At 35.2% G+C, this 21,523-nt stretch overlaps 1 protein-coding gene across 3 annotated transcripts in view; it reads left to right on the forward strand.

Annotated features, from left to right (window-relative positions):
- The window catches only part of LOC142348776 (uncharacterized), a 60,940-nt gene that overhangs the window by 24,510 nt on the left and 14,907 nt on the right, over positions 1-21,523 (forward strand). The window contains exons 8-17 of one of the 3 annotated variants that reach the window (XM_075400273.1): positions 2,703-2,820; positions 4,348-4,506; positions 6,744-6,794; positions 7,306-7,413; positions 13,446-13,603; positions 13,996-14,095; positions 14,455-14,545; positions 16,132-16,303; positions 16,639-16,765; positions 21,138-21,424. In XM_075400273.1, coding sequence (XP_075256388.1) covers positions 2,703-2,820; positions 4,348-4,506; positions 6,744-6,794; positions 7,306-7,413; positions 13,446-13,603; positions 13,996-14,095; positions 14,455-14,545; positions 16,132-16,303; positions 16,639-16,765; positions 21,138-21,424 — 1,371 coding nt within the window. The remainder of the gene's footprint in view (positions 1-2,702; positions 2,821-4,347; positions 4,507-6,743; positions 6,795-7,305; positions 7,414-13,445; positions 13,604-13,995; positions 14,096-14,454; positions 14,546-16,131; positions 16,304-16,638; positions 16,766-21,137; positions 21,425-21,523) is intronic. The other 2 variants (XM_075400274.1, XM_075400275.1) reach the window with 2 other exon arrangements.

The following is a 21,523-nucleotide window of genomic DNA, read 5'->3' on the forward strand; positions in this document are numbered from 1 at the left end:
TCCCACGTAGGAAGTTGTCGATAAGTTTGGTTTGCTATGTTTGCGTTCCAACATAGCAATTTGTCTTTTGTTTCCTAGTATTGATATGTTCGATTTCCTGGAATCGGTATTATCCGTTTCAAACTTCATGATTAGTCGGTATGTTCGGCTTTTGATTCAGTTTAATCGGTTTCTTACCGTAGGTATGTTTAGCTTGAAACGTAAGAAATCGTCTGCCTTTTCTGTAAAAAATTGAAGTCTTTATTGGTGATTCATTCAAATTTCATGAAGACTTTCTAATCACAAGAGTTACAGACGTACCTCTCGGAGATAATTTCATAGAGAAAAAGGAAAATTGTTTGACTTATTGACTTTCATCGTTAGCTTATTTATAAAACTAGCTGAACAAATTTGATTCTCTAGATTTATTTTTCAAGTTGAGAATTTAACAGATTTGTTAAACATTGATGGGGATTCAGTTCATTCGATCATAATCATTGAGTCTTGATATGATCAACAAAAATTAAGAATATGAGAAAATTTCTTATGATTTCCTATATTTTCAAGCCAACCGTATTGACGATTTGCATTAGTCAAAAACCAAACAGAAAACCGGACATACCAAATCTAAGAAACGCAACGTGCTGACAACGTCTTAAGTTAAAATTGAAAAAAAAACCCACAAATCTTTACGTTTAAAACCGAAAGTAACGAAAGTAGGAACCCGACTATACCAACGATTTCTTACGCTTAAAACCGAAAATACCTACGATTTCTTTTGTTTAAAAAAATAGAAAATACCAACGCTACCAAAGAAAAAACGTAGGGGCTTGCGTCGTTTTTGTCTGATGAGAAACAAACATACAGTGTATTTTTTTAAGTTGAAACTGAACGATTTTTATTAAATTATCGCTGAAAGTTTTCATAGTTATGTGAGCGGCGTTAATAACACAATCAGATCATTTGGGTGTATGTTTCTATTTTTTTGCTAGAGCAAACAAATCTATTTCGCAGCGGTTCGATAAAATTTTCAACGCTTTGTTTCGGCTTTTTCGAGTCTTCCAGTTTTTCTATCGCTCTCATTTCCTATTCTTTCTCCTGGTTTTCTCTTCACCTCTCCTCTCTTTGTTCGATTTCAGTTGCCTTTTGTTTTCTGTCACGAGTTTTGTCTGTTTCCTTCTTGCAATATTTCTTTTCCTTTTTCCTTTTATTTATTTTATTTCGCTGTACCCTCACTTTCTTCTATTTCTCCTTCACTCTCTAAATCTCTTTTCTACTCTCTGATTGTTTCAGTCTTTTTCCGCACTTTTTTTGGTTTTCTTCGTTTTATAGTGAAACAAATTTTTATTCTGCGCTTTGTTCTAAACAAAAAAATTGACTTACATTGGTTTCATTTCTGATTTTGGCAGATCTTAAATAATAAGTGCATAGATATTGTTTGGTCGAAACAATTGAAAATTTTTATTTTGATTTCATGAAGTCCACATTAGTCCAGAATAGGAGACAGAAAGATTTCAAGACATGTTTGGCATGTTATGTTTCCCACGTAGGAAGTTGTCGATAGGTTTGGTTTGCTATGTTCGCTTTCCAACATAACAATTTGTCGATGAATTTTGTTTCCTAGTTTTGATATGTTCAATTTCTTGGAATTGGTATTATCTGTTTCAAACTTCATGATTAGTGGGTATGTTCGTCTTTTAGATTCAGTTTAATCGGTTTTGTACCTTAGGTATGTTTAGCTTGAAACGTAAGAAATCGCCGGCCTTTTCCGTAAAAAATTGAGTTCTTTATTGGTGATTCATTCAAATTTGATGAAGATTTTCTAATCACAAGAGTTACAGACGTACCTCTCGGAGATAATTTCATAGAGAAAAAGGAAAATTGTTTGACTTATTGACTTTCATCGTTAGCTTATTTATCAAACTAGCTGAACAAATTTCATTCTTTAGTTTTTTTTTCAAGTTGAAGATTTAACAAATTTGTTAAACATTGATGGGGATTCAGTTCATTCGATCATACTCATTGAGTCTTGATATGATCACAAAAAATTAAGAATATGAGAAAATTTCTCATGATTTCCTTGTTTTTCAAGCCAACCGTATTGACGATTTGCATTAGTCAAAAACCAAACAGAAAACCGGACATACCAAATCTAAGAAACCCAACGTGCTGACAACTGTCTTAAGTTAAAACTGAAAAAAAGACCCAACGATTATTTAAGTTTAAAACGGAAAGTAACGAAAGTAAGAACCCGACTATACCGACGATTTCTTACGCTTAAAACCGAAAACACCTACGAAGTCTTTTGTTTAAAAACAGAAAATACCAACGCTCCCAAAGAAAAAACATAGGGGGCTTGCGTCGTTTTTGTCTGATGGAAAACAAACATACAGTGTAATTTTTTTTAAGTTTACAAAGGACAGTTTCTGAACTAGTGTAATCCATTATGTGATTGGCTTGAAATTTCGAACAAGCACGTATTTCTCTTTTCCATTTTTTCCTACAACATAGTTTTATGCTATCTGATATTTTTAAGGTGTTTTAAAGTTTAAGTTACTTCCTAGATATGCAAACGTCTTTTCATGTTCTGGGCAAGTTTCATTTTTGCAAGATTTGAATCAGCTCATCATTAGGGAATAGCCAAAAATGATGATTTTTTGTCTTTTTGGAAAAAATTTCAAGTCGGGCAGTGGCTGAACTCCCGGATGTTTCGTTGTTTCCAGAAACAGAGAAGGCCCTCCGACCAGACAATCCAGACAGGCGTGTCTGCTGGATGGTACACTATGGGCATGTATGGATGTGGAATTGACTTACCACTACAGTTTGTAAAACCGCCTAGTGGTAAGTAAATTCCTTAAGTAGAGCATAGTCACATTGGATTTTACTAACACGGGGTTTGCAAAGACAAGCAAAGAATAATACAAAATATAATGGAAAGGAACTCCTGTAGGTAACCCTTGCAAAAATGGAACGAAGGTTAAAATTTCGGCAAAAATAGAATGAAAACCACCAAACCATCGTGACCATTTTCGGATCGATTCTGTTTCGCTCCCCTCTTATTAGTGGCTACATATTTTTTAAGCCCCCAGGCGCTCGTGCTGTTTATTACGTAACAGCGTGCTATATAACGTTATATAAATTGTGATTGGGGGCATAAAAAACACTTCGCCAAAAGAGAAAAGATCCGCATTTTCTATGTTATATGTTGTAAATTTAAGTTTTTAAGTAATATCTTTGGTTCTAATTATTGAAAAAATCCGCATATAGCAAAAAATCAGCATTGGTAGAGCGATTTTAAGTTCTAATTCAGATTCGAAAATGTCGAACCCCACAGCGCTGCAATTTGACTGATGACGATGGAGTTTGGGTGAATAGCGTCTTTATTGCGCTAAATATACTTTCAAAGCAGTTCTAAGCACTTTTCACCTGAGACTATTTTTTTTTATTTTTTCAGCTTTTGAGATGATTTTGCACAAAAATAAGGTTACAAAATGGGTCTGATGCCCCTTTATTTTACAATAAGTGTTTTTGATGTGACCGAGATACAAAAAATTTAAAAGGACCATTTGGAAACTCTATTAATTATTACTTGGTAAATTCTTTTAATGTCATTATCTGATCAATATGGTTCCCAAGCCAACTGGTTCAACCTTAAAAACGCATTTCTCCTTTTTTAATTTTCTACAACCCAAAATGAAAACGAAGAAACACAACATGCGAAGGAATCGTATAGTTCTGTTACATTCTTACATTCGTACAATATTCGAACTATTATCTAATATAGAATATAATATCGAATATAATATTCTATATAGAACTGTATATCGAACTATATTCGTACTATATGAGTTCCTTACAATCGTACTCCTTCAATCGTATAGCTCATTAATGACGAAAAAAAATTGTTTTTGTTTGTTCGTTTTGTTGATCATTTTGGTGTCCTCATTCAACTGTTTTTTTTTTGTGCCTCAGTCAACGCAATTATCTCATACACTATCGACAAAGGTAAGAAAACTGGTCAAGTCTAATCTAGTGAGATGTTACGTAGTTAAAAACAGACAAAACTCCTAAACCAGACAAAGGTTTCATAAAAATTATCATTTTCGTATTGGTTTTATGACTTTTCAAAAGAACATAAAAAAACAGCCTACGGGAAAATTTCCCTAATAATTTCCCTAAAAATAACCTAAAAGTTGGCTAATTTTTTTGCATACAATCATTGACACAAGGAATCGCATAACTATTTATCACACGAAGAAAATTTTCTTGAGTGAAATCCCACGAGACGCAGAAGGAGGGGGGGGGGGGGGGGGCAAACAGACTTGGGTCGGAAGACTGACAATTTCCAACGTTCTTGTTCATTTTTAGTTCTGAATGAGAACACGCGGCAGAGACTTCCGTATGAGGAGAGTGTGATGTCTGAGGATGACCAGAGTATGGCTGGCACTACCACTGTGGATGGGGTCACGAGGGACATGGGAATCACTTCCCAGTATTCAAGGAGGAGAATTGTTCCATCTGGCACAGGTATGCATCATTTTTAGATTGCTTCCTAACTATGTTTAGCAAATTTTTCACATAGCCAGACCAATGGTTGTTGTCATAGCTTCCTATGATCTTCAGTTTCGCGCTCCCCATTTCAGATTCGCGCTCCCCCCCCCTTTCCCAGCTTAGTGGGCATATGTCTTTTACGCCTGCATGCAAGCGTACGTGCTATTTTTTTTTACATAGTATAACAACACGTAAATTGTGATTGGGGACATAAAAACATGGGACGAGGGCTAATTGATTTTTTGAATGCGCTAAAATTATGCGCTAACTCTTTCTTTTCCTCTGAGACACACTTCCGAAGAGACGATTGGCTTAATAGTGGTTTCCTTGTAGTCTTTTTAATGTATTTTGTTAATGAATGTCATCATTGTGTGATTTTGATGACTACAGAAAACTATTTATTATAAGATCTTCGTTATTTTGCAGTGAAAGGGAGCGGGGTAAAAGTGACAAAATGTTGTCACTATTTTCACGCTTGTTCAAAAGCGGGCAGCTTGGACAATTATGACCAATATTTCCAATTTTGCAACGAATTTGAAGTTTAGTGAAGTTGTCCTTGCTGTCACTTTTGTCCAGACACGCTTATGTCTGTAATCTTGAACCATGCCCTAGTTCAAAACTTATGCCAAATTTGCAAACATTTGCAAATTTTTGCTCAACAACGCCAAATTTGTAAAAATTTGCAAATTATCTCTTCACAAGGTCAAGTTTGCAAAATTTTTCAAAGTAATGTTAAGTTTGCAAAAATTTGCAAACGATGGTCCGAGTTCGTTCCGGTCGAGCTCTGCATAATTCATCAGTGTGGGTTATTTTCCTAACCATTTCTCAGAGATTGCTTAATTTAATTGAAAGTTGTTCAAAGCACACCCTCTAAACGATGTTGGTGGTAAAATCACCCTACAAGGCCAACTGCGAACTATAAGAGACACAAATATTCAGACCTCTTTGCAAATATTTGTAAATTTAATGCATTATTTTACAACATGTGCAAATTTCTTTATAAATAATTGCAAATTTGACATTAAGTTAAAACTAGGGTGGTTCGTGTAAAATGTAAAATTTTTCAGTATACAAAGACAGTCGGTTAAAGTGTGCATTTTGTGGCTTTGTGAACCTCTAGACACGAGGCTAGCTAATAACGATAAGTCCAGTTTTTTATTGCTCTCGAAAGAAGTTTGAGGCAATAAATGAAAACGTGTGTGTTTTTAAGCAAAATTTTTAGGTCTTTCCCACTATAGCCTCCAGCTTAGTGGTCAGATAATCTAAAGCCCCCAGTTATGGTAAGTATACCATAATGGGGGGGGGGCTGTAATGGAAAAAACCCGAATTTTTTGCTTGACCGTTTTCTTCTAGAACATTCTTTCGATTTCACTTCTCGAGTGTCTTTTTTTACACTGGACGTCTTGATTTTCTTGATGGAATTGATCTGCCTTTGTTCCTGTCTGTTGCTAAAACAAACAAGGATTGTAAGTCAGGTTAGCACAAGGGCCTTGTAGTTGATTGGTGAAGTAATAGTTACGTGGCTCTGCTTGAAGTCACTGAGAACTTCTGGCATTTCCCGAGAACCGCTCAGCAGTTCGAGATATTAAGTCACACTTTCCAACACAGCCATGTAACCATGTAACACTTAAAGCAAGAAACTTGCACGTTTTAAAATGACGAAAGTTAACGGAAGTCAACTTCTGGCTAAGTAGCAACTTCTGGCATTTTTTCTTCTGGCACTGCCGAATTTCGGCATTTTAAACTGTACACGTGTTTTAATGATAATGTCGAAAAATTTGGTGATTGGGGTTGAATTACCTCCCGAGTCGGGATTTTTAAAACCCATAAACAAAACTTGGATTCTTTTCGTTTGTGCCCCCCCCCCCCCCCAGTACGTTATGCAGCCCCAGTTACAGAACACGTGCCATTACATACTAAATCATTATGTAAAAATATGGCACGTGCGTCTGTGGGGTGCGAATAATATCCGGGCATAAACGGAAAAGATCCAAAAAATTTATCTAGGCTACAGCACTGAATTAAATTACACCGCCTGTCGTTCGACAGCAATTTGTCCGACGTTAGTCGGTTTATGTTTTGACACGTTATCAATAATTCAATATTTCTCTTAATGTAAATCCGACCTTTATGTTACTACAATTTTGATATTTATAACCAATTTATAACTTTTGAATGGCGTGTTAATTTTGAACAGTGTTGTTTCGTGTAAGCCAGATGTTCCACTGGCATTATGCAGCCGGAAGCCAGCATTGGTAAAGACGGTAAGGTGGAGTTAGAAATCCACTCTGATAATTATTCCGCCATGATCATAAATGCAAAATTAACCAATTATCTTGTCTCTGAATAACAGAAATCAAACCATAGAATAAATCGTTTAGGTTAATTCTTGAATGACTTTTTGAGTCTTACTTTTATTAATTATAAATAACTTACCAACTATTTACATTATTTTTGATTTTTTTTCAAATTTCAAATTGATTCATTGATTTCTATATCGATCTATATCGATTATTGAAGGTTACCAATATTGCACTCAAATTATATTTGATTAAAAAACAAAGTTTTAAATGACGTATTAGTTAAAAAGTGAAAAACTATTATCAAATTTTGATATATCACTGAAATAAGGGTTATCAATGGTCAATTTTTGGAGACTATCGCCAAATTCAGATTTAAATTATTATTTTAAGATTTGTGAGAACATTGAGAAGTTCGGAGAAATTGCCATCAAATGCTTGTTTTTTTTGTTGTTGTTTACTTGTTTACTTTTAGGGTACAGACAGGCACATGGGGCTCTGCGAAGTATGGCAAGCAGGAACAACATGACTCATTACAGTCGACCAGACTCCAGAACCAGTTCATACGTACCAGTCACTGTTGGTCAGTTTATTTTCTTCCGGATCCCCCCCCCCCCCACCCCACACACCCCTTCTTTTTCACCCAGGTTGAATACGATCATAATAAATTTGTCATTTTAACCCGTATAAACGTTAAGCGCCAGCGCCCGGGGACTCGGAAGTTCTGATTGCTGGGACGGAATGTGTGATCAAAAATGTTATTTGATATTGGCTTTAAATAATGTAACACAATTTTTTTGAAGCTCAAAAAGCAAAAGTAACTACAAAGAGGTCATTAAAAGAATTTTTAATTTATACAAAAATAATAAATTTTTGACCTTTCTTAGTATCTGATTTTGTCATAAACTGAAACGATAGAAAAGTGAAAAAAATTGTTTAAAGGTTTCTTTAAAATTGTTTATAGTTTTTTACAGTTTAAAAGGTTATTTACAGAGAAAAAAAACGGTTAAAATTTTTATTCGTTTTCTTGCGATAAAACTTTTTATAGTTCATAAACAGAAAAGTTCTTAAGTACATAAATTCAACGGAAAGTCCACTGTGGGAACAGTATTTGTTCATAAAAAGGATTCGTAGTATTACTTTGTTAAATCAGAACACATTCTATTGAAAACAACTGAACTTTCCACTTTTCAAAAATTTTCATACTAAGATTGTTTTTAATTTTCTCGCTCAAGTTTGTATAAGAAAATTTTGGGCTGTATACAATACAAATTATGTACAACCAGAGGTGAAAGAAGCTATATACACAGTTATGTACACAGTAAGAGGAGTTTTAGTTGAAAAAATTGAGTTTGAGAAGTTCGAGAAGTTTTTGTTAAGGCTTAAAGTTCTATATAACTGTAGTAGAAGACTTTCTCTGCCTCAGATGCACTCAGCCATTTCAAGTAAAATGGAGGACTTCTGCTGGCTGAACTTGATGTATACAAACGCTATTGGATCGTTTTCTTGGCTAGCCTCGTGGAAATTGTTTAAAATCAGTGTGATAGTTTCTTCAGGTAAGTATGATGAATAAAAATAAAAATAAAATAAAATTGAATGGGAAAGTATTGAATGCTCGATGGGCGTGGGTGGGACTCGAAACCACGCGTGTTGATGTTCTGTTTCTTCGAGGTAATAGTTCACTGCACTAAATTGACTTATGATTCTGCAGGTTTTTTGTTTCAAATCTTCGTTCTTTCAATGTTTAAGTCGTTGCGAATTTAAAACGTAGATCGACAAACTGACTCGAACGGTTTCGGACCGAAGCTCCCAGTTCTGCTGTTTTATTAGCGGTCCGCGCTAACTGTCATGTATGATGTTACAAAAATTCAGCCTTTATTCAAATATGTTACTGTCCGCTTGATTCAATTATAGCTAGGGCTTAGATCGGTGGCCCTGATTTCAAATAGTCCTGCTTCGATGTCGAAAAAAAATGATTGACGAGAAAAAAGGAACGGTTATGATTGATGAGCAGATGGAAAAAAAGAATAAATGAAAGCATTGTTTTTGACTTGAAAATGCATTAATATAAAAGTGACAGTATTCAGAAATTGATATAGTGCTCCGCTAACCTAAACCATAAAACCACTGAAACCAAACCACGCGCAGCACAAGAGTGAATGTTTTTGTTTAATCTTACAGACGTTTTCTTTTTAAATCAGTGGAGTGTTAAGGAAAATAGTAAAATAGTCATCGATAAAGTAGAAATGAGAGGCTTTGAAAAAAGGCGTAAATGTCGGTCAATAACTACGCATAATAGATTACAGCTGTGATCTGTTCAGCCCCGAATTGACTAGGCGAGCAGCTGGCCGAACAGATGAAGACAATTGAATGAGATGGACAGAGAATGACAACGACTGAGTTGTATTTGGCCCCGTATTGACTAGGCGAGCGGCTGGCCGAATATATTTAACACGTCTGATTGTTCTGTTGTTTTCCATATTGTTAAAATAGCGGAAAAAACTAAAATTAATTGTAATAAGGAAAGTTGGAGGCAACTGAGCTGGACTCGGACCCGGTCGGAGAAAAGAAATGTTCATTCTTTCGTTAATAAACCTCGCTTTGCTGACAACTGCTCCACTTTCCTCTTCTTCAAGACGTTAGAAATTTGATGCAGTTCATTGGATGGAGGAAACGCCTCAAGAAAATAAATGTAAAAATGCTGGAGTTGGACTCGATCCGTAGGTGTGTTTACTTTATTAAACATTTTTTGGTGCTCCACGCAACTGTTGGTTTTTTTGCCAGTTTTTCGTTTGCACTATCTGTCAATCTGTTTTCTTGTTGGTTGTTATACTTTTTTTTCCTGTTTCCATAGTTTTCCTTTCTCAGTTTTTGATTTTTTTTTGTCATTGAGCCCATTTCTGTTGTTTGAAAGAGGAGGATCTTTGATAGTGAATTTCCTTGGTTAAACTGGGATTGATCTTCCTTTTGTTCAATTGATCACTATTCTGAGCAGTCTTCTTAGCCACTAGTCTAATGTGTATGCGGCTAGAAAATTTAGTAATTTAGATAATCAAGAGTGCTTTTGCAAGAGTTGAGCGGGCACTGTCGTTTCTTATATATCAGCTCTGATTCAGATAGTATGTTGTGTTTGATTGCCCTTTGAATATACCCGTTGGCCAGTTTCATCTGCATTTCCCTGACTGACTTCATGTTTGCCTCTTCGTTGAGTTTTTGAATCTGGTACCATATTTGTTTTCGAAAGCAAGTTCGTAGGGCTCAGTTTTGAACGTTTTGTATTTTATTGATAAGGGCATGCGATTGATCCAGCCAGCAAGCATTTGAGTACAGAAACAGTGGTCTGATCCAGGATTTGTAAACCAAAATTAGGCTTTATTCGTTAACGTTTAGGTTACTAAGCCTCCAGAGTTGCAATGTTCCTTCCACTTGAGGTGTGGAGTCAGAATGATACCCAAGAATTCTATCGATTGTGTCTTCTGAATGGATATTCCTTTTATGTTGAGCCCTAGAGAAGATTCTTTCTTTGAGGGGTTTTTAAAGATCAGGTAATGAGTTTTATTTGGGGTAATTTTGATTTTCAATGAGTCGCAGCAAATAATTAGACTAATCAGTGACGATTGAAGATGTTTTTCAATTCATTTGAGGGAACGTGACCTATAGTAGAGGGCAAAGTCGTCAGAGAACTGTGAGATTTGGGCTTTTATATGCGGCAAACCACTGACGTAAATGAGAAAGAGAATTGGAGCAATTACGCTCCCTTGAGGTACTCCAGCTGTCGGGCTGACAATATCAGTGACAGTGGAGTATATCTTCACGAACACATTCCTTTGCGATAAGAATGAATTTATCCACCCTATAATTGAAATCTTTAGCCCTATCGAGTTTAATTTGTGCACGAGTTCTAGGCGCCATACAGCATCGAACGCTTTTTCCACATCCAAGCAAACGAAACCAACCATTTCGGACCACTGAAAGGCTTCACTGACGTGCTGAGTGAGTTTAATGAGGTTGTCTGTGGTGATGCGCTGTTTCCTGTAAGCACTCTGAGTCTCGCCGAATACATTTTGGCTTTCACAATATTCCATAACGTTATTTTCCTCACCAGTTTCATTTATTTTGGCTATGCAATTTGTAGGACTAATGGGTCGGTAGTTTTCAGCCTTCGATCGGTCTTTGTCTTGTTTTGGTATCATTTTTATCTGGGATTCTTTCCAGTTAACCGGAACATACGAGTTGATGATGGAGCTAGATATGAGGAGACATGCAAGGGTTTTAACATTTTTAGGTAATTGTTCAAGGATTTTATAGCAGATTTTGTCCGGCCCAGGGCATGTTTTTCTCGTCTCTTTCAAGATTTCATCAATATCTTTCGTTGTAACCACAATGCCAAGTTGTTCAGTATGTTCATTTGTTTTTATTATTGCTTCTGTTTCATTTTTAATGGTGTCGCGAGTTCAGAAATTGTTGATGAATCTGTTTCGTGAATTTTCATTGTGTCCTTTAGCAGCTGTTTGAACATTTCGCTTTTCTCCTTGTCGGTTACCGCCACGCAATCTTTGTAGAATAGTTTTGGGTATTCTGCTGTTTTTTATTTGGGCTTGTTTTTATTAAATAGTTCTTTTATTGCTTTTCAAAAGCCTTTGCTACCCTTATCACATGCACTCTCCAAGACCTTTGTTCTTTTTCTGTTTTCTGATCGCATCATTGATCGTTTAATTTCTTTCTGTCGGTAATTTGTCTCCGTTCTTAAAGATGTATACTGATCGACAACTGCTATTTTGAGCTCTCTTTGCCTTTTTCTCCTTAGTTTTATCAGTTTTTGCGTCTCAACACTGTAGGGGAACTCTTTCTTGTAAATGCAGGAGTCTTCCATATATTTGTGTTTTAATTCAACTAAACTAGTGCTGAACTGTAGTTCATTCTTTTTTGGATAGTTCACAGGCCAGAGATTTGATGATCTGTGTAATTTTCTTGCATGTTCTCTTAAAATTTCTGTAGTTGATTTTTGATTTTAGATGAAAAACTTCACCTTTTCTCAGATTCAGTGTCGTAATTGTAACTTTGTGATCACTCCCTAAATATTCTGATACTTGAAAGTCGTTAAAATGCGCAAAAGTGCAGATCTAACATACTTTTGCATTTTCCGTCAAACGACTGATATGTGTGATAACTGTTGTTCAGCAGTTTTATAATTGCCCCCGTCAATAATATTTAGGAGCTTTTCTCCCTTTTCAGAATCGTAGGAGCAGTTAAGTTCATGGTGGGGAGCTCTGAAGCCGCCACATACGGAGACATTTTTCAGTTTTCCTGAAAATATTTTATCGGTCGAGAGTGGCTTTTCAGGGGAATTGCAAGCAGATATTACCCAAAAATCATCGAAAGTGGGCAACTTAAGTCAAATTTTGAGTGTTTTTAGTGTTTTTCCTTTGCTATCAGTTTCTTTTTTCACTGGTTCTATTCGCTTCATAACAATGCTGTTCTTCACTAAGATAGCAGAGCCATGATGACCGTTGTTGAACGTTTCCTTTGCAACAATGTAGTTGTTGAGGGGGGGGGGTTGTTTTTTTCCAGTTCTTAACTTCATTCAAACAAATTACATCTATTTCTTCTTCTATTGAAAACAAAATCAGATCACTTATTTTGTTGTTTAGTCCGCAACAGTTCCATTGCAAAATCTTGAGCTTATCCATTTTGCGAAAAGTTTTGGCTGTTTGGTAAGTTGTTTGTTTGAATTGAAATAACAGGAGCTGTATTTGCGCTTTTTATGCTGTCATGTATTCTCTGGCCATCAGTTTTTTCATTGAAGATACGTGAGGCGCTGTTACAGACAATATTTATTATGTCACTGTCGGACATAGTGTTAAGAATTGTTCGTATTTTGCTCAAAACTTCAGCTACTAGAACAGCAATTTTTTCAGTTGATGGCGTTAGGTCAGTCTTTGCTTGAGAATTCAGTTTAATAGCTACGGCTGAGAATTTGTTTTCATTTGTCTTCTTTGAGGCCTCTGCTAATTTATGCTGATATGCTGGACAGCCTCGATAAACTGCCGAAAAGTTCTCTTTTGTTAAAAAACAACGAAGTAAAATACCTTAAACTAGTCACCGTCTGTGGTCAGAACACAAAAAAGAAAAAAATAGCTGAGCTAGGTATTTTGCTTATCAAAATTTTTTTTTGAATTTAAAAAATCAACTTTTTTAAAAGTAAAATTCGAAAAGTTTTCAACAGTAACTAAAAACTATCCAATAACCACTTATTGTTGTATGAAGTTTCGATAAACTTTTCAGGCGAAAACGTTTTTTTTCCAAATTATATTTTTAAAAATTAGCACCCTTGACGCGGGTTTTGATTCCGGGTGAAAAATTGGTGCATGTTAAGCTAAAGTTATTAATCTATTCAACCCGAACCATCGCTAAAAATCAAGAAAATTGTAGGAATTGCCTTGAATACAATGCACTTTTTCCAAGATGGGATCGGGTGCAGACGTGTTACTCTTATGCACCCAAACCGAAACCCTAGGATAGCTTACAATCAAATGTCATTTTGATCTGGGAGAGTCAGATAAGTGTTCAGACCCGATTTCTGTTAATTTACTTGAACTTGGGTTTTGTTTTTAGCCCCGGATGGTGCCTCGCTGTTCAGTGTGATGCCATTGACACATATAGAGGAGTATGAGGATGAGGACATAGAGACTATCATAAGTAGAGATGTCGTCCATTCCTACAGCACAGCCGACAGTGCCGACATCCCTTCGCCCGATGGAGATTACGTCATGGTAGGAACAGTTGTTCTCTTATGCACAATATCTAACCCAGGGTTCAGACGGAGGTATTGGTTCAAATCCAGTACTGGTCCATTTTCACAGTATTTCTGCCAGCTTAGGCCACATGACAATACGAAAATGAGGTTTTTATGAAAAATAAAGAGCAACAGAGACGTTTTAAGATCGAGAGCTCTGTTTGTTTTTCTCTGAATGCTCATATAATTATGTTAACTACTCTTTCTGTTTGTTCGGGCAATATCCGCGCCCCTCCCCTGAAACAAAAAAAATCATATGACAAGGGTTTTTGCTGGCGTTTTTTGGGTGTACCATCTATAAATACATAATAGTTGTTGATGAAAACAATCAGACGTTGAATGAATTCAAATTGTTGTTTTTTTTCTCAGCACGGACCAGAACCGAAGCACAAGATGAATTGTGAAGAGATACGATACCTGGTTGCCATTTTCATCATCCGATTTCTTCACACAGGTTTCCTCGATTTAGGTTGGTTCCATATTCTGAACATTTTTTAGAACTCTTGAAAAAAAATTCAGTTTTTTGTTTAAAACTTTTTGCCTGTTTTCGTACTACAAGGCAGCATTATAAAAATAATATCTTTATTCACTGTTATTGAAGTTCAATTTCCTTCAAAAATTTTGTAATATTTCCTAATAATTCTTAAATTTTCCTCAAATGGCTTCTAATTTGTTAAAATTTTTCAATAAGAATAATAGAGATGAAACAAGTCTAGATGTCCTACTAAATCAATAACTATCTCTAAATAGAACATTCCCTGTTTATAATCTAAATAATGTCATATATTGAAAAGGAATATGAAAACTCTGGAAGCGTACTTGTTTCAGATTTCATTTCGTTTGTGAGAGCGATGGATGAAACAGGTCACGATGGGTTGTGGTTCATAACTGTCCGATTTGCCTCTTCCTGTCTGACCAGGTTAATTTAACCAAAGCATGTGGCTTCATTTGTAAACTTTGGCTCTGATTTTTAATCGAATAACCGCTATCTTAGCCGATAAAGCGAAGGATCAAAGAGTAAACATTTTCCAGTAGGAAATCTGTCATTTCCAAATACCCAAACGAGGTTTAACGCATTTATTTTATCTTTGTGGGCTTTATGCGATTTTTCGACTGGGAATTTGTCAAGTGACCATTTTCCTCAGTGGTTTCAGTTTTCGTCTTGACAAACGGTATAAACTGGTAAACCTCGACGGCGTTTAGTCGCTGTTCGGTTCTCTAAGAGCCTCACTAGTCTTCGCGTATAAGCTTGTACGTTTCACTAAATTTTTCGTGAAGAAAAAAGTTCATCACGGTGCACAGGGCAACTTTTGGAAGTGGGCTAAACTGAACATGGTTGGTTATCCCGGAGAATCAGCGGCAAACCCTGAGCATGACCCGACAGACTCAAACCAAGCCATGGGTCAAACCACAAGTCCCAAGCCCTGGGCGAGGCCGAACAGACCTTAGGCTACCCCCTGGGCCAGACAAACTCAAACATGTAGAGACATCTTAAAAAATTATTTTATGCAATTTTAAGTTTGTGCCCTAAAATTATCGTTATCTCTTTTGACCATTTTTTATTTAAGAACCACAAGTTTCATTAACAATAAAGATTTTGCAAATAATATTTGCCTGTTCGCTTCGGGGTCTGCATAAAAGAACATTGTCCGATACGCATAAGAATAAAATGCATATGGTAAAAGAGGCAATGTAAAGTTAAGAATATAACATTATGTAAAATTATAAAATCACTAAATTACCTAACTAAAAATTTGACCTTACATTAGCAAAATGGCCTATAATGCGAGCATAAAATGATCTCGCAATTTTATATGTACATCATGAAGATTAAAAATAAAAATTAAAATCTAATGCTCTCAATGCATTTTTTTGCCAGTAGCTAAAAATCAGCAGCTGCTTAGAAAAAATCATCATTTCAGCGTTTATTTGCAAAGGTCTTCAATCACTCAACATAGCTTACTTGGACTTCGATTGGAGCCCACTCTCTTGGTATCACCTCTCTACAGAGGTTGTAAGTCTTAAAATTGTTTGTAGCCAGATTTGGTTGCAGTAAGAAAGAGGAGACCAAATAATGGTTATGGGCCATATGAAATAGACCGAAGTGTAGATATAAGACACACCGAATTTGGTTATGAGCCAGACGGAATTGCGCGACGGATACTTTTTCCAGACTATTAGCTCGGACGCATCGGACCCCCTGTCCGCGCACGACTCAAGTACTTCTGGCATATACCTGTCCTCGGGCGCGGACCTCATCCTGGAAAAGCCAGAAACTCGCCAGTCTTTCGCGAGCAATTATTCGCCAGCATTATGTTTAAATATTTGAATTATCTGCTTCACTGCAAAATTTATCTGCTGGTTTTGCGATGGGCGGGGGGGGGGTGGGGGGGCTGGGGGTTGAGATGGGCTATACGTTATAGACCTATGATATTTGGGGACGTTAATTCGGAACTGGGACCAGCTAAATATTAGAAGGACCCTTATTCTATGTTTATTTTTTAGTGCAATATTGATCTGCTGGTTCTGCAAATGCTACGGGGCGAGAGTTCTTCACATGCGCAGCTGGGTTTCCGTGTTTGTTGTGGCTGTTCTCAATGCTATGGGCTATTTGTGGGTGGTGTGTGACACGTACACAAAGCGACTACAACTGTATCTCTTCCTGGTCCTAGTCAAAGTAAAGTAAACAATTTGTTTGCTTCTCCTCTTCATAAAAAATTGGCTTATTTATTATTGGCAATCTATTCTTCATTTTAAGATTATTATAATATTAACAATACTGATACTCGATTAATTTACTTAATATTTGAAAGTATGTCGATATTTAACCTGAGGGTTATAATCAGAATAATATACATATAATAGCCCCCATTGCAGTGGGGTTGATGTTGATGACCCTCAGTCACATATTTTTTGTTCTGCCCATATTATGGCGCGGGGGATGGGTAAAAATTTCAGTGGGTGGGGGATTGGTTTGAATTTTGCCTGAGTGGAAAACTGATGCAATTTCAGGGAGTGTTTTACTGTGAAGGGGGAGCTATAACAGCTCTTATCATGTGTGTAGTCTTCTCACCAGACAACTACAAACTGGTCAGAGCTGTTGATCTCATCGGAATCATTGCTGGCGATCTCTCACTCGGTCAGTTCAATTTTCCTTCAACAACCCTTTACAGTTGAAACATTAACTAAAAAACATAGCAGGACAAGTCCTGACGCACAATTCAAAGAATTTTTATTGACTAAACAAAAAACTAGACCTATTAGGACCATGAGTGAACTGGAAAAACCATTTGAAAAAAATCAGATAAAAAATTTATAAAAAAAACAGAAAATCAAAGTTGAAATGCAGCATGTGAACAAAAAACCACTAACGATAAAGTGAAGTTTGGTTTAAACAAAAAAAACTAGGCCTAGAATGAACTATGAATGGATTGAGAAAACCATTAAGAAAAAAATCCGATCCAAAAAATTTAAAAAAAAAAATGTAAAAATCAAAGAGAAATTGCCGCATGTGTCAAATAATCACTAGTGAGAAAGCGAATTTTTGTTCAAACACCGTTTTCTCTCTCTCTACTTTAAAATTAGAGTTAAAAAAGTTCACGCCGCAAAACCACACGCGTTTTCGCTCCTTCTCCTGTTTTGGCGTGACCAAAATCACTACTCCAATTTGACTTCAAAAATCATGAAAATGTGTGAACAGATCTTAAAAAAAGACAGCGCCCCAAAACAATTAAAACTCTTTGAATTGTAACAAACTAAGATAAACTAAAATTGACAGTTTTAGATAAGTATTTATGGGTAAAAATATTGTAAAACCTGGATTTTTATGGGATGTTTCGAATGATTTTTTTTTCTGAACCATTAAAAAAAATATGCAACCCATTTAATTTTCAAACACTGAAATAGCGTTTAAATAGAATTGGAAATATTGTTTAAAACATTCGAAGCTAGGGTTTTTTAATTCTTCTGGGCTGTTTTCCGAATACCCTAAGAATTGTTAAAATAAAAAAAAAACTTTGCTTAAAATTTCAAGAGAAAACATGAAATTATGAGTTTTGAGTCAGAATTAAATATTAACTACTACTGTTCACAGCTTGGTAGTGTAAAAGTGTACAGAGTTACTCATTGATTAATTAATATAACATTAAATTACTTGGACGTTATTTACTTGAGCGTCAATCAAACAATTAAGGAGAATTTTTTTTTGTTTTGAAGAAAAACAATTGGTACGTTTATTTATATTAAGTTTGAGGTCCTGCAACGCTTCAAGTTTACAGAAAAGTTATGTTGCTCTGTACGCCCAATTATGATGTTTTACAATGGAAAAAACGTTTTCTATAATTTTTGAATTAAAAGGGCTGACTAGTGAAGAAGACAACGCTAGTGCAAAAAGTAAATCTAAAAAGTGACTGGGAAAGATCTTGCGCATGTTGTTTTTTTTCTTCGAACCAATTTTTTGCGTAAATTACTGTGAAACGCAAATTACTCTCACGATGAACCCCTTATATTCCGCTTCTTCCGTTATAGGATTTAAAATTTTGAGATTTTGTTCTCTGCTTTACGTTCCTCTGCATTTGACACATATAATAACTTCAGAATAAAAGTGTTAATAAAGACTAGATTTTCACTGAAAACTTCTTTCACTGAAAACTTCTTCGAAAATGTTTCTTGAATTTTGATTTCACTGAAGAGTTTATCAAAAGTTAAAATTGCTGTATCGTCTGTTTGACGATATATTTGCATTTGAGCGTCAATCTTTAGTCTTGTTCTTGATTTTAAATATAAACAAAAGCGGTCTAGAACAGTTTCTTGGTCTAACGCTCCTTTGAACTTGAAAAAGACATAATTCTGTTGGTCTAAAGAAATCATATTGTTGGTAAAATGAGGCAAAAAAAAATTATCTGTTTTACGACCTCTCTCCCACGATTGACCAGGAAAGGTTCACACTGCTCCCTTTGTTTTAGTGGCTCCAAATCTGTTCAAATATCTTGTTTTTTTTCGGTTTGCGTTCGTATCTGTATATCCGCTATTTACTTACCGTTGCTTTGCTATTCAGTTTTGACTATTCGCTAAGCTTAGTTTTTTCAGTTTCAAATTAGACTGGGTTTGCTACAGATCCTACAATACGGGATCTTCGTACGTACACCAGTTCAATTCGACAGGGAAACAAATGGAAGACAAAGAAAGGTGGCAGAAACTTGTTTGTGCAAAAATAATTAAACTTAAATTTAATTTGGTTTTTCCTTTCGTACTCAATAGTTGAAATACCAAAGCTGGGATTTAGAGCCAAAGAATTGCAACTCAAACAATTTGTAGATTCAGGAGACAGTATCAAGTATTTTACTGCTCAAGAAAAATTTTCAATAAAAGACACAGTAACAATTTACTGCTCAAGAATAATTAAAACGCGACGCAGTAACGCGTTGCTTACTGTTCAAGTCAGTTTATTTATGCAAATTTTTGCTTAGTTATAGGAAGATGCCCATTTTCTGCGGCTGCCTTAGATGAGTATCTTTTTGGGTTGTTTTTGTTATTTCCCCTCTTGTTCCTCTTTATTAGTATAAAAGTGTTTTTTAATTACAAATAGAACAGTGACTAAACAGTTGCTTTGACAACAAAAATTGGATAAAAATAAGCAACAAATACAAAAGAGTTTTATCTTCTCGACTTTGTGCTTATGTTTTCTCCGTTTACGCAAATTAAGCAACTGCACATGCTCCGCAAACAATCTCATCTCCAACACCTTTATATTTCCTAAAACAACGATCCTATGTCTTAATTGTCGAGAAGTCATATTCAATGAGTAAAAAAACCATTGGTATTTCTCAAAAATTGAAATTAAATTGTTCTCTTTTTTTTGCATATGATGTAATCATTGAATTAAACTAGGGATTAGATCGTTTAATGTTTTATCTACAAATATACTGATATTTTTTGATGAAATTTTTCTTGTATAAACTCATTCTAAAATTTGTTTTAAAAATTCTAGAAACCGTTTGGCGTTGACCAATGGATAATTTGCTTACCCGGATCATTGTTTTACAACTAACACCCGACTTCCTCATTTTGGAAGTCATAAGGAAAATTTTTTTGGTGAAAGCTTACCTTTAATTCAGATATAGTACAATGACCGAGCTGGCATCTTTAGGAGGAAAAAAGAAGGGTATTTTTTGATCCATTAGGTAAATTTGTTGTAACATTTTTTCTATGAAGTAAAATTTGGAAAGATTGGTGTTTTAGTTTGGCTGATTGTGATTTAATTTTTGAAGGTCCCTTATAATTACAAAAAGGAACCTTCAACGAACGTTTTGAGAAGGATATTTGTAGGATATTTTTTCTTTATCTGACTCTCCGACTCTTTTTATCAATAACCATTTCCTCCTGTCAAATCCAGAAACTTCAACCAAAAATCTATGATTGATGACAAAGCCTCTATCCTGCGAAGAACTTGAATAAGACTTTTAACTTCAAAAAAATCGAAACTGTTCTTGACTCAAAGACAGTTCAAGCTCTGTCATGATCTGTCTCAGCTGCCTTGAGACCTGTCAGCTAAGGTGAACTTGTTGTTTTTGTTTACGATGAAACATTTTTTATTGGAGCAAGCTTTTGAAGAGCAGGGGCAAAATTAATGGTTAAAAAAATCTAACATTGAGTATACATTTTGGAGTAAATATGTAATGCTTCATTTTTTGTCCTAACTTTTGTTGGAAATAACAAGAATTATAATTTCCTTATTTTAGAACACTTTATACAAAACATTTTGGGCAAGTTGTTATTTCTACTTTGAAAAGAAGTTTTAGGACACTCAATGAAGCGAAAAGGTCCTTTCTAAAATGAATATTTCGTAGATATGTGTCTTCTATCCAAGAACAATATGTAAAATGTATGTCTCATATTTTAAAGAGTAGGTTATATTCATCACTACACCACCTTGTAGTTTTTGTGTTTTCACGTTTTGAAGAGGAATGGTTTTCGAAATAGCAGAATTTGTCTGGGTTATACGAATTGATATCATCCCTTTAAAATTAACTGGTTTCTGCAGAACAAAGTATGCAATTTGGACCATGATTGTGAATTAAGATTTTTAACTGTTTTTTTTTTGCTTATAATACTTTTTAAATGGTTGTGAAATAATTTGAGTTTCAACTTTATTATTCTGTGCTACTTTTATAGAATTAGTTTATGAGAATAATTGAAGCACACCATTTCTATCAAATGACCAGAATATTTTTTTAGGGAATATTACAAATGAATTATTGAATTTGTTTTTGAGGGTCAAAAAGATTTTGCTTTTAGTGAATTGTTTTGTTACCACTATCGCGTGAATTCTTGAAGGCAACATTAACAATATTAAAAGTTATCTTGGATAGGAGTAAGCATTAATTTCGAACGCATTTCTATGGTTTACAACAGGCAATTGTATAAACATAGTTTGAATTTCTAAAGTTACTGCTGTTAATATTTTGTGAATGCAATCGTTTCAAAAAATAAGCAAGTTGATCACTTTGTAGGTTGTTTCTGTTCCGAGATCTACAACACTTTCAAACTCGAATGGACATCTGTGACCTTTGCGGTTCTGGGCGCTTTTGGAACCCTAGTGTTGGCATTCTTGATACCCTTCAGAAGGAATGATGCGATTTCCATAATTGCAGCGAGGCAGGGAATAATAAAGGATAAATTCAAGGAATTTGGGCAATTGTTGAAGATTCCTCAAGTTTGTCTGTCATGCTTGATGTACATATCAATAAACCACGTGTTGTACGCCGGAGGGTTCATTTACAACTTATATTTTGCAAAGGTGAGCAGTCTAAAAATTTGTTCTTGCAAATAATTTCGCGACTCACTCATTTTTTTCCATTGACAGTTATATGAATTGTTAATTTTCTTAAAACCATTT

This window comes from Convolutriloba macropyga, chromosome 10 (genome assembly GCF_964194025.1).
Source record: "Convolutriloba macropyga chromosome 10, txConMacr16.3, whole genome shotgun sequence".
Lineage (NCBI taxonomy): Eukaryota > Metazoa > Xenacoelomorpha > Acoela > Convolutidae > Convolutriloba > Convolutriloba macropyga.